A 14,633-nucleotide genomic window follows, 5' to 3' on the forward strand; every position below is an offset into this window, starting at 1 on the left:
AAGCCACCATTAACAAGGGAATTTTCTTCGAGCCAGATAGAAAGAAAATATTAGAACGGCGGGTATAGCTTCTGAGGAAATTAGATGTTTTCCGTGCCATTAGTGTGTGGAGCGGATCGACGAGAAGGCTTTCTTATGGCAAATTTAGAGTCTCAAAGATAAAATGCAAATATTGAACTCCCAGCAGGACTATCAATTGTAAATAAGCCAAAAAACGGAAGCAAGTGGATTGGCGGGTGGAACTCGATTTGCAGCCACCTCCTCGTGGTGGGTTCTGGGAAGTTTCGGAGTGTATGTGCCAAGACGAGCTAAGAGATACAAGGGAAGGTTTATCAACAATTTTTCATGACCTATATTCATAATGTGTTTTGAAAACATCAATACAATTTCTTCATCTAATTGATTATAATTTTTAACCACATATCACTCACTTTTATCTTGCGTTTTATATTCAGCTTCAGAATGCTTCAGTGTAAAAAAGAACCAAAGGTTATAACTGTGCAGCACAATTTTCTTCGTAGTGTCGTGCGGGTTGCATAGCAGCAGCTATAAAAATATTCAAGTCCCATGAGGCAAAGGAAGGGGTTGACCAAAGAAATCCAAATTTTGTGTGTTGACTACCACTAACACGAGGTAACTTTTCCGTAACCCGGCCAATCGAATTTCCAAAAAATGTTTTTTTTTCGGCCCACCCTACTCTACACCCTGGTCAAAATTGATGGTGATCCATAAAATAGTCCTTTAGTTTTTGTATCCCCCAAATGAACACACTGACAGTCAAAGAAAATATATAGAGGAGTTTTTGGTAAATAAAACTTCTTCTTAAAAAATGATATAGAAGATATAAAGATCATTTAAATTTGCGAATGGATCGAGATATGTCATTAACTTTTGATTTTTCGTTGTCAAAGCAAGATTTCTCTGCTGTACAATGTAAGCTATTTGCTACGTAAACTGCATATCATGAATTTTGACACACACAAAAAAAAGGGGAATAGTTCTATTTATATTTCCTTTTGAAAGATGTGGAAAGAACTTTGACATTAGCAGCATGATAAAACATGTAACATTCGCAATTTCCGCTTGTTTTATGAACATTGTATAAACTTGAAAATTTAATTTGCTTGCTTTTGTGAATATTCAAGTGAAATCTTTCTAGTCCTCTCCTGTTTCCTTTCCATGAATTTTTCTCTTATTAAAGAGGATAGTTTTTTTTTTATACAATCCATTTATACGAGCGCATGTGAATGTGCAGGATTTTAAAAAAATAAAACAATGGATGCTTTTCCCAAATACTCCGAAGTTAAGAACCATAAATATGCAATGTTCTTTGATTTACTTCCATTGGATTGCTTCCAACTCTCCAAAAGCTTTTCATACTCTTTATTCCACTCTAGCGACGCCACTATGAGTGGGGAAAATCTATCCTTCTCTTCCTCCCTCTCTATTTCTCACTATATATATATATATATATATATATATATATATATATATATATATATATATATATATATATATATATATATATATATATATATATAAAACAGAGACCTGAGCGAACGTAGCGTAAAGTTAACAACTATTTCATAATGTGCGAAAATAATTCTGCTTGATAATTCTACGAGTAAAAAGTTTCGCGAAGATGCTAGGAAGAATAAACTTGAGTTTCACAACCCGAAAAAGTTAGAACTTCTTACCAAAAGCGGGCAAATAGAAATAATTGTGTTAAATGTAATTTAAAAAAAAAAAAAACTTAAAAGAAAATAAAGATGGGTTTGGTTTGATTTGAGCCGTTCAACAGCTAAGATATATGAGAGGTGAAAGCTTAACGTGGAATCCGAACCACATGAGGTTCCACCGGAAATTGAACCCAGGTCTTTCGCTCCGAAAGAGGTACGCCAACCATATAGGCACGAGGTAACTCGAAAGAGAAAAAGAAGAAAAGAACAAAATTTCTCACGAAGTTTATTGAAAGCTTCAGGTATATTGTGGAATAAAATCACGTTTTAATAAAGGTTTTAGATATTTCTACTTTCGTAAATGTGCGAGAACCATCTTCATAATTTCATTACTTCAAGGAAACAGCAAATATTAATTGAGGCGGGTGGCCAAATAACGGGGAAAATGCCACCAAGCAAATTGTGCCGATTATTTTAAGAACTTCAAGTCATGTTACACACACCAAAAACGCAATTCGTTCAAGTCAATTGAGTCCCCAGCGCTATCTAACAGCTTTTCGATGAAACAAACTCTGTCCTGAGACACAATAGAGAAATCCTAAATTTTAAGGTTTCACTGGAAATGAAAGACTCACTCGAGTTTACGCTTGTCCTGTTGTTCGGGAAACATTAAGTTTTGTTATACATAATTCGAGAAAGCTAACCAGATGCTTTGATTTTCGCAAAACTAAAAGTTTGAAAATGACAGCTAGCCCATTTGCAGCAGAAATGGAATGGGTCATGAATTTCGTGACCCCAGGCCTGATGATCCGGACAGACCCGTCCAAAGATGGTGTTTCTCAATGAAAACATGACTCGACCCACGACCCACCATGACCCACTCTGGTTCGCTATCCACTATGGCTCTTTCTGACCCACCACCCACCAAAACCCATAGTCATCCACACACTCATGATCCACGTCCTCCTTATCACTAACGAGACTGTGAAAGTATCACTAATCGGAGTTTGAATTTTTATGATCAATCGCACAAGCATCGGTCTGCTACAATACCTGTGGATCTGATCTTTACGATATAAAATAGTACGGTGTTTTGTCATATCACATATTACGATTATTTTCAATTTAATTATCATATATAATTAATTCTTTGTTGAATTACATATACTTTTTAGTAGAAAACAGGATGAATTTTGAAAGTCTCAAATCAAGGTAAAGTAGGCCAACGTAAAAAAAAAAAAAAAAGTGTAAAATTCGACTGTCTCGAAAGTAAGTAGTAAGTCCTATTCCTATTATTTTAATTACAAATATGGATATTCAAAATGTGCCTGAAGTTCTTTTTTTTTTTTTTTTTTTTTTTTTTTACTTAGATATACTCATCTCAGGTAAGTAAATAGAAACAAGTGAAAATGGAAGACAAGTGGAGGGCTTAAAAGGAAAACGTAGACAAATTCACCAGTGTTCAGAAGATGCTGTCTACAATGCACTGAGCAGAGTGGGTCGGTGGGTCATAGTGAGTCATGGTGAATGGTGGGTCGCAGTGGGTCACGTCCTGTTGACCCATGGCCCACTGACCCACTCCATCTCTGGACTTGTCACCCTGTCTGATTTGAAGTGACTCGGAGACTACGAAACATTGTCTACATATTTAGATTATGTATGAGGCATTGTTGGAGGCAAACATTCGAATGAGCCATTGTGCGTTGAGCTCGCATACTGCATGACAATGCTCCAGTCCACACGGCTGTTGTTGCCAAGGCTGCAGTGAAAGACTGTGGCTTTAAAGAGATTCAGCACGCATCCTACAGCCCAGATTTAGCACTGCAGTCTTTGCAGCAACAACCATGTGGAGGGGCATTGTCATACGGTATGTGAGCTCAACGCATAGTGATTGCTTCCAACGAACTGACACAGTTAAATGGTTGAAACTGTACATTATTTCTTCCATAGATGGCACTATATGTCATGAACGGCGTATCACTAGTGGCGCGAGATTTTAGTGTCAGTCTGGAAATTTTTGGAAATATTATTGTCCTTGCACTGTATATGTTTTCATACAATTACAAGAAATGGCATCTCATTTTATTTGTCATGGAACAGACGCTCTTTAAATTTAACTAATCTGTTCGTATGTGATGCATCCTCAGTGTGTTTCTGTACCGTCTCCGAAATGTTAAACTGCAGGGCCCAGTGATGATTTCAGAGAGTGGCCAGTGGGGAAATTTTTGCCTCGGAGCCACAAAATTCTCTCAGGGCATTGGTTACCGGGCCTCTGGTTGGACACCTCTGGTCTTGACGTACATAGTCAACTTTATATATATAGTGCTTTACTGATGAGTTTTATACCCAGGATCTACCACTGGTTCAGGAAGTTTTGGAACCTTTTATAATAGTTTCTCTTTCAGTTTCCCCCTCCCCTCCCCACATTGTTTGTTTCACCAAGTAATCGCATTAATTTTCCAATTTATTTGCTTGTTTAACACAAATCATTACAATGCCTCAGAAAGAACAATACTGTAATTGTATTTGTGGTAAGAGGAAGGGCCGCACCATTTGGTTTTGGTGTAGTTATCCCACTCAGAGGACTAACATTGGTTATATTGGAAATAGTATGTTTTCCCCATCTGTATGGGGAGAAAAGGGGAAGGAAAGAGCGGGAGGGGATAGTATTGACTCGTGTGTGGGGGTACGTTAGCAACAGCAGGGAATTCCGAGGATATGGTCGACATCCCACTGCAGGCAGCCAAGCAGTGTAAGTAAAGCGAGGTGGTGGAAATCGATTCTCGGAGCTCCACAAAATCATCCGACCGTTAACACGCTGTGAGAGTAACGACATTGAATTTGCATTACGGTTAGTGTGTCATATGTTGGAAAGGTTCCATTTGGCTTGCGGGAAGCGTTAAACTGAAGGAGAAACGCCACTGGCGGATTCGAAAATGACAATAGAACTTATGTATTGGTCTTGTTCGATCAGTCTTTTCATTACTGGTTTGGATAATATATTTTTTTTAAATATTCAGTATGAAATTATAAATTGCAACATTATTTGATATGCAGTAGCGAGGCGTGATATTTTTGGGGTAAGTTGAGTTGAACGCATATTTCCGAAATTGGCAATTTTATACTACTACTACTACTACTACTACTACTACTACTACTACTACTACTACTACTACTACTACTACTACTAATAATAATAATAATAATAATAATAATAATAATAATAATAATAATACGTTTATTATTAAACTGAAACACTTTAAATCAACAAAACATCTATATATAAATATAGAACACAAGTGACTGGAGTTGCTTATTTGTATTTAGATTGAGTTCGCTCCACCTTCTTCTCGGGGGATTATGCATTATAGTAACGAATAGATTTTTACTAAGGGGTAGCCATGCCCATTACTTCTGCGAATTGACAATAGATCTCAGAAGAACTTGTTTTAATAATGTTTTTTATCATTCCCAGGCACGATGTGAATAGTTTCCCGTAAGACAAAAATGGTTCTGTTTCGTCATCTATTTTAGGTTTCATCTCTGGATTTAAAAGGCGGAATTTCAGAGTTCACACTCATTATCATATGTAGCAATGATTCTGTGATATTCAGATTTTAAATCTGTGTGCAGGAAACAAACAAACAAACAAACCAAAAAAAAAAAAAAAAAAATCAGAAGAGAGACGAAGCAGAGCCAGTGTTAAATACTGAAGTCGGTTCGGTCCAATAAATTTAACATATTATTGTCATTAAGAACTTCCGGAGTGCCAACAGTATTTTAGGGAGGACCTGTCCCCTACTGTTTCCCCTCTAGCTAACGCCTAACGATGTCTGTCTACATTTTTGTATACGATTTTCTATACAGCACAAGAAAGTTTCTTTTTCACCTTCCACTAGGTTACGTGTGTTTCTCCTGTACCCACGTTACACTGAGTTGATGCTAGTGGTAGCGCATGTAATCTGCATCACATTAAATTCTAAGTCTAGTATTATATATGAGCACCCTATATGTGCAATAGATGCTGAAAAATGGCGAGTACGGAGATTGTCATCATTTCAGGAGATCAAAGAAGCAAATAATAGTAGTAGTAATAATAATAATAATAATAAAATTTTCAAAGGACGGAAAATAAATTTTGAAGCTGCATAGTGCAGAAGCTATAGGACCTATCACGATGAACTCAAGGAATTACTAACGAACTATACAATTCGCGCCGAGTCGTGAAGCTTGACCTAGATCTACAAATTTCACCACCCAATAAAACGCGAGGGTGTGTTCCATCCATCAAATTTTGTCAGTGTCGTCTCTCGCGCTACACGGAAGACATCTTCCGAAAGTACAGTATTGTCGATTGACGCCAAGTTCCGTTTTGTTAATTGTTTCTTTGTTGAGGTATATTTTCATTGTCTATTCGTGTTATTACCGTTTTAGAATAATTGTTATAGTGGTTATTGTTGTGCAGTGTTATTATTGGTAATTTTTAAGTGCTTTTTTTAAAAAATACTCATTTACTGTGTCTTCAAAGTTTGGCAACATTGTTGGTGAATTTCAGCTGTTTGACGTTTCCCCAAGTGCGCGCTCGGGAAGCGGCTTCACGAATTGTACCGAAGTTTTCCGATGTATCGGAGCTCAAGCAAAACATTTGTATGATTGGTTTCGAGTCCAACCTTCACGACTCGGCGCTAGTACTATAGTACGGTGTGTGTCTAAATATCAATTTTGAGAACTCTGCGGTATCTGCACAATAAAAATGTTATGAAGGAAATTTTATCAAGGGGAACATTTTCATTATTAATTAAACATAAATGACAATTTTCTAGTAAGTAATATTTAAAAATTATTTCCTTTTTCTATTAATGATAATAAATAATTAATATTGCTTTTCACTCCAGTGTAGCAGTAAATATTTTAGGACACACATTCGCAATTGCTAGAACCAATTTTATATTTTCAAATTTAATTTGGTAATATTGTTAAAGATCTTTAGTATTCGCGAATTTTGTCGAAGAATTTGAAGCTTAAAATAGGCCTATATTAAACAATAATTATGCTTGATTTGCTGTGTGGTTACAAAACATTGTCGCTTATTTTGAGGGAAGATCACATTGAAATTGTTTTAAAATAAAATCCTGAGGCGAATATTCGGTCCCAAAAGGGATGGAACTGGAAAGTGGCGGAAACTTCGTAATGAGAACTAATTTGTACCGCTCACTTAACATTATTAAATCCATTAAATCAAGGAGGCTCAGATGGGCAGGTCATGTAACCAGAATGGAAGAAAGTAGAAACGCTTTCAAAATTTTAACTGGAAACCCAATTGGAAAAGACCATTTGGAAGAGCCGTGTGCAGATGAGAGGAGAATATTAAAACGTATCTCGCAGATCCAATTGGTTAACGGAGTCAATGGAGAGCTTTTCTGAACGCATAACTGAACCTTCAGGTTCCATAGGCCATAGAGTTAGTTAGTTAAAATTATTAAAGATCATATTTACCAACGGTAACGAACTAGTATTTAAAGGGTTTGATAGTAATTTCTGTTTATTTACATAACAATAAGAATGGCAGGAAATTGAACCCGGGCCTTTCACTTTACCAAGGAGTGCTCTACCATTAATCTACTAGTGTGTTATAACCTATACCCCATGTTTGAATCTTAAAGTATTTTATGGCTACTGTGCAAAGGAAATTATTATTTTATTCCCAAATAAAAAATAAATAAATAAAAATAAAAACAATGGGTTGTTCTATAGTCAGTCTGTTGGATAGATGAAGCCATGGAACGCAACATCTACACATCGTCAAGATTCTTTCAGACATTTTCCTCATTTTCCTTCAATATCTTCGAGTTTTTTTCCTCTTTCTTGTGGAATTAAAAATAAATTGTTGATAGAAATGCAAGGGCTTAGAGAAAAACTTTTCTTAACAATAAAAATATACTTTTTCTATTGCTTTTTTGTTTGGAGAATTTTGGGATTCTTTGCAAATTTTTCAGCCTAAATGAAAAAAACTGCAGTTTGTCATGTTGTTCTGTCTATATCTGTTAGATTTTGACATCTCACCTACCTTAGGAAAAACCACAGGACCACCACTGGTTGCCTTTGATATGAGCACCTTACCTTCGCAATTGCCCTGCACCATAACTTCATTATAGGAGACTCTTGAAGTACAGGTTCTGGATTCTTGAACCACCCCTCCTGGCAGGCTTTCCAGAGGCCACGGACAGTGGTGTCACGACGAGATGCAAGCACCCTTTTCAATAGGTCTAACCCACAAAAATCCATAGGATTGACGTCAGGTGACTTCACTGGTTTATCCCGGAAGAGAATAATAACATGGATGTCGGAATTTGCCTCCATCCTTTATAGAAATCTCTGTGTAGAACGGTATATATGTGATAAGGCTTTATCCGTATGCACACGGACTTGATTTATAGCATTTATATACAAACGGGACAGATTTTCTGTATAAATTGTAGTGAGAATATGTTGTTGATAAAATGCGGAGTTGATTTTGCAATTTTAGGAACCTACCGAGTTGTTAATTTGCCTTCACAGCAGTATTCTGCGACGAGCAGCAATCCCTTCTAGAAACTTGCTTTGCACTGGCTCATGAAGACAGGACAGGTTTTTGCGTCTCGTGGGGTGTACATTACAGCTCAAATTTTGCCATAACCTAATAGGTAAATTCATGCTTCATCGAGTGTGTCAGCAAACTTCCATTTTTCCCAGGATAGGTGTTGTTCGTAGAGATGACTATAGTGCGTTTTTCTCTTCCTCCGATGGGCCGCAGTAAGGACATGTCCACGACTTTTCAACACCATCCGGAGCTTTAATTGCCACGTAGGTTGCTGCTAACAGTTGATCTTGTGATCTTGCCACGTGCAATCATCTTGCCATCAGTTGTTTTCAAGGAGGGTTTTCCTGCAGGGCTGTTCGGCGCAACTTTCGAACAACAGGTGGAGTCACCGCAGTATAAAGTCGCTTTTAGCTTCCCGTACTGGGGGGGGGGGAAAGAAGTGCTGGAACGTCGTAGAATTTATGTCGATTATGTTCTTGATGATTGTTGAACCAATGCACACTATTTTCCCTGCATTGTTCTTGAACCTGTGTCACGGAAACCTTGACATGGAAAAGTGCTACGGCGTAGCCTTCCCGAAACCAGTTCACTTTGGCAGCTTTGGTGTATACACCACATGATGTACACACGAACTTCGCGCGATATTGAAGGCTTTCTCCTGCTGTTTGAATCATTTGGATCGGTCGATTCAGTGAGCAGGGTTGAAAGTTTAAAATCGGACATGTATAGACGGATAATACGATAATAATACGATTTTTTTCAGAGTGTATTTTGTTTCACGGAATTATCATTTACAACTTAAGCATCAACTGAAACGTCTGTTGATTACGTTTCAAGAACTGATATTTCATTTTTTATGGGAGGATAGGCCCAGGAAGTATTTATATCGTATTTAATATACGCCGAGGAGGTTATTTTACGCTTTCTCGTGGTCTCTTTCTAATATTTACACAATATATCAGTAATGAAAGTAGATGTTTTGTGAATATATTTGTAGTAGATTTTACTATATTCACAAAACTACTTCTTTCTTTAATAATTTATACAATCTACCGTACTAGGCTCACAATATTTTCGAAATAGTAGTTGAGTTCCTAGGTTGTGACAATTGTGTACTCAAACGAGAAACATGACGTAAGAGTACCTTTCTACAAAAGAAAGACAAAAGCTTACCTTTGTGCTTAAAGACTGTTTCGTCAGGGTAATAGTGTTTTTCTAGCCTACGAGTTTCAATTTTGACAACCCAAGAAACGCAAGTTACGATATATTTAAAACTTTCAGACTCATAAGTTTGTGAACTTTGTGGTGGACAAACACCGTGTGCGTGGGTTTCCTCGTGGTTCTCATGTTTCCTTTCACTTTCTTCATCCCACCATTTTATTCATTTCTCATCATCACCGTCTGCTTTAGCCTAGCCGGCATAAACGTGGGACGTAAAATTCAAAGATTTCATTTCATTTCATAAGTTTGTGGTTAGGTAACAGTTAACATAAATAGTAAGGTGGGTTGCATAACTTAACTGTAAAGTCAAATAAGAAAATGAAGTTTGAAGAGAAATCAAAGTAGGATCAAATGGCTCTAATACTTGATAGATATGTGGTAGACAAAACTTCTGATAAAGTTGGATTGATTGGAGGGAAGTTTTTTAATAATAATTGATAAATAGTGACAATTTTGGTTTGCTAAATTAACACATTTTGCGCGATTTATCTGGGCAGCTGATGTTATACAGTTTTTATTGAAAGTATTGACTACGCCATTTATAGCTAATTGATTTGGGTTCTTTTCAACTTCTAAAAGAAAATTTTCATCATTATTATCAAAACAAAAATGTTTTTCAAGATTGAGTGTTGAGGTTATGGAAGAAAACGAACGGAAAGAATGTATTTCATTAGAGCAAAGAAACGTGTAAGGGAAAGAGATCCATAGCTAATTGAATTAAAAGAAAGAGAGAAAATATGAATATACGTAATTAACATAGTAACCTTCCTTAAGAGTTAATGTTTTCGAATCATGCAGTGAATATGGAATTAGTGTTTCCAACGCAACGAAGGGAGCCTTTTCTTCTTGCACCTGCAATACATAAAAAGCATCTGGATTATCTCTTTTAAAAGAGTTTTTGGCAAAGAAGGGGTGGAGTGGAAGTGAAGAAATAAGAGGAAAGAGTGGTGGTGGTGGTGAAGGGAAAACTTAATTTGCATAACAACGAACCTTGGAAGCCCCTGCATTGCACAGCTTTTGTCCTATACGAAGAGTAAGGAGAAACTTCTTCTTATACCAGTTGAAAAGAGCAGTTTGATGTTGCTGCAGCAATACCCGCCAATTTTATTATCTTATATACGATTATACTCTACATAAATGAACTAACGAAATGCCTTGTAATAATAATAATAATAATAATAATAAAAATAATAATAATAATAATAATAATAATAATAATAATAATAATAATAATAATAATAATAATAATAATAATAATAATAATAATAATAATAATAATAGTGGTGTTGGTGCTTCAGTGTAGCCTATAGGTAGCTCAGCTGCGTTTGGCATACATACGTGATCTCTAGAGTTGCATACTTAGAGACGAGACGGGACAGCCGAAACTCTTGTCTTGTAGGCCTAGTCTCCGATTCGATGGTCAGTGGACCTAAAAGAATTTTCATTCCTCCATCAGTGTCTGGGTGCTTATTCCTAAATACGATTGTTCCTAAATCCTATATGATTGCCGAGCAACGTAAATTCAAATACAATGAAGCCTCTGAATTACGGATACCAGTGGGAGATAGTTATTTGTCTATAAAGGAGAGATGTTCGTTACACAGAGATTATACAAATTTACAAAGGACACTAGTTATAAATGTAAATATAGGATTGTATCAAAATACTGTACTATGTTCTGATTACTTGGAGTTATCCACCTCGTATACGAAGACATGTATCAGTTACGGATGTGTTTATATGGGCGTAATGCAAAATTTAATGTTTGTGTGATAATTTCCTTCTCATACCTATATACGAGTAAAAGTCGATTAATTCGCTTATGGACTGTATTAAACGTAGAAGTAACCCAATAAGAACATGCCAATATTGTGTATTAAATACTGAAAATGTAGACAGATGGTAGTTCATGATTGCCTTGGGAGGGGGAGGATGTGCATTATTTGTAGTTGTCTACCGTGATCCCTCCAACACAAGTTTCTGATTAAATTTGCTTGTAATTGCTCAATCAGTTTATTTATTTATTTAGAGAGCCGAATACTACAGGTGAAGACACCCATTTACAATATTCACAAAAACAGATAAACATATAACAGTAGAATAAACAGACAAATAATAATTTTAATCACTAGTTAGTCACCAATTCTGGCACTTCAAGAATTTACTATTTTTTTTAAATTTAGGGAAAGACATTCTGAATGAACGGATCAGTTGAAAGGATCAATTGAAATTTTTATTTTCAATTCTGGAAAGCATTTTCTGTACTAAATACTATGTATGAGCTAACATTAATTTCTTTCCATTATAAAGAGTTTCTTTAAAAAAATCGGGTAATAGAAGTTTGGATTTTTCACTCCAAACAGAATGTCTGTGAAAGAGAGGGTTCTGTCCCATAATAGTACTGGTACATAAATTTTTGCCGCGACAAAGACATTTCCCCGTATTATGGAAGTGTTCGCTGTTGAAAGGTGTCCCTTATGGGAGGTTGCACTGCACTTGATTGAGTGGCTTTCATAAGCTGTAAAGTAGTTCTCGATTTGGAAGTTTAGTTTCGTAAAGGAACATAGTTTCGTGTCGATGTTGGACACTACGAGATATTTTCAATCCAATATTGAAAAGAGCTTGTATGTAACACCATTGCTTATGTTTTGTTTGTGTGTAGTATACTAATTTTGGGGGATCCCAATCTTTGAGTACATTTGATTGTTTCTTGAATGCTTCGTTTCTAAGTTACCCCCAGTAATTTGAGGTCATTTACCACAGTAAAATTATACTCATGCATGTTATCCTATTGCGCATATAGAAATAAAATAACAGTTACCAACGATTCGACACATTGTGATACCTTTGTGAGATGATACAGTAGCATCAACTCGTTTCTCGTAGGTAATTCAAAAAGAACGTAGCTTTCTTTACGTTAAGTGAGGTTCCTGTGCATCCTTCGCATTTGTTAAAGTGGTTAACAATTTAATTCAGTTTTACTTGCGAAGTTATACAAAATGAATGAATCAATATAAAATTGTAATGGTATTAAAGGTCTCAGTTAACGATTGATCTCATTTCTAAATACTACTTACAGTATAGTAAGGTAACCTTCCTTTGCCTGTTCTGAAAAAGCAAATAAATAAATAAAATAACGAAATTATTGCACGTATAATTAATTTTTGGTTTTCTCTCTTTTTATTTTTCAGATTCTTGCGAGATGTGCAGAAAAAGGAAGACACGTCTTGTGGTGACCAGTTTATAGTCGTGAGTGCTGATGGTGCGGTTATAGGCGTCGTCACTTTCCTCTGTGTGTGTGTGTACCGTCGCTACCCCCTGTTTTTCTGTGCACAACCCCTCCCTCCTGTGTGTGGCGTTCATTATTTTTCCCTTTTCGTATATTTTTACATGTTTAAAGTGAAATAAAAAAAAAAAACACATATGCAGGTGAACAAGAAAAATGGAATGCTGGATTCGCTTATATTGAAAAAGACCATGAGGCAGAGGTAGCGAAGTTATAACACTTTCTAGTGCACTTATTTCAATCTAGAAAGTTTGAACATATAAGGGAATTATAGCACATAAATTTGAAATACCATGTGCTTTCGTGATTGTAGTTATTATTACTACTATTGCTGCGGCTACTTTTACTACTAGAAGGTGCTTAGTATCATTTTCGTCGTGATTATATTGATTTGCCGCAATGTTGTTGTCGAGGGATTAAATATACTCATATGTATATAATTGTTCCACAGAGTATATAATGGTGCTACTATTATTATTATTACTACTACTAAAGTGTTAAAATTACGTAGAATAGATATATTGACGTCACATTGTTCTTTTTTATTTTAATGTTTTCAGCTGTGATAATAATTGTTCCCGGTTCGTTAAATTATTCATAGACTTTCAGTTGTGTACACGATATAATAATGGCAGAAAGTGACAGTAGAAGTCCTCGTCTATCTGCCCGGCTTTCCTCATCCGGGATGCGTACCTCAGCCACCTCATCTCCGAGACACAGTGCTCATCTTCCTGGCGCACCTACCCCTCCGCCTTTGCCTATAATCGAACCCCGGATGTCCATCTCGTCAGATCCTCGGCTTTCGCAGTTGTTTGACCCCTTGTCGCGTTTCTCCGAGGCTTATGTAGATCTACCTTCCACGTCCAGCCCCAGACTGCTTCGAAGGTCTCGCGTGTACTCCGAAGCCCGACCCATGTCGGTGTCCTCCCAAGCGTCTTCGCTGCCTTCTGTGCTCTCTGACCTGGCCGGTGACCTTATGGAGGTGGAAATGCTTGAACCTCCCATGCATTGGAGTGCTGACGATGGAGTCAATTGGCAAGAACGTTGTCTCGAGTTGGAGCTGTCGCTGCAGAAGTTCAGAGATCAAGCAGGACGAGTGAGGGAAATTCTTCGAGAAAAGGTAAGCGAGAACTTTACTTAGTTGTTAACTGTTGCTATGATCACGTTTACATATCTATAGACTGTGCGGGAGAAACAGTATTGGTATGTCATAAAACACAGGTTTTCAGAGGCGATTTTTTATTTTACCAAGCATAAGTATGAATCACTTATACTAACAGTACCAAGACGCGATTATTCAACTCACGTTTAGAATTGACTTATACCAAATTAACCGGAAGTGGAGCATGACACATAGATCTCCAACTTTGACTTATCTCATTTTGGTCAATTTCTGACTTAAACTGTTTCTCCCGCGCAATCTAGATATATAGAGTACTTCATGTTAACCAAGCAGCTTTAAAAAAAAAAGAAAAAGTTTTTTAAAGTTTCTCATTAATAGCTCAGTCAAACAGAACGTTTCGGTTGCGAGTAGTTGCAAGTTGTTCAATTATACGGTGCATGATACATTTACTAAGCAGGCTATGACATTCGTAAGTTGATAATATTCGTATCCAAAGTATTTGCGAAAGAAAAATGTTTTGATATGAATGATCAGCTTGATTCTAACTGAGCGTAACTAATCAGATTAATCAAATTGTCCTAACCCTGAATCTTTTTTTTTTTTTTTTTTTTTTTTTGTTGTTCCTTCATATTTCCCCCTGATTTATAACTAAAGGTTTTACTACAAAACATGACAAAGTGTCGTTTAGGGCCAGTGTAAAGGGCTGGAAATAGTGTCTTCAGCAGTGCCGGATTGGCGTATAAG

At 36.5% G+C, this 14,633-nt stretch overlaps 1 protein-coding gene across 1 annotated transcript in view; it reads left to right on the forward strand.

The window, feature by feature from the left end:
* The window catches only part of LOC145661137 (uncharacterized), a 107,293-nt gene extending 93,386 nt beyond the window's left edge, over positions 1-13,907 (forward strand). Inside the window, exon 2 of the mRNA XM_081726587.1 lies at positions 12,672-13,907. Coding sequence (XP_081582713.1) covers positions 13,395-13,907 — 513 coding nt within the window. The 5' untranslated portion in view covers positions 12,672-13,394. The remainder of the gene's footprint in view (positions 1-12,671) is intronic.
* Positions 13,908-14,633: the final 726 nt, after the last annotated feature.

The sequence above is a fragment of the Thermobia domestica genome, chromosome 9 (assembly GCF_964235325.1).
Source record: "Thermobia domestica chromosome 9, izTheDome1.hap1.1, whole genome shotgun sequence".
Classification (NCBI taxonomy): Eukaryota; Metazoa; Arthropoda; class Insecta; order Zygentoma; family Lepismatidae; genus Thermobia; species Thermobia domestica.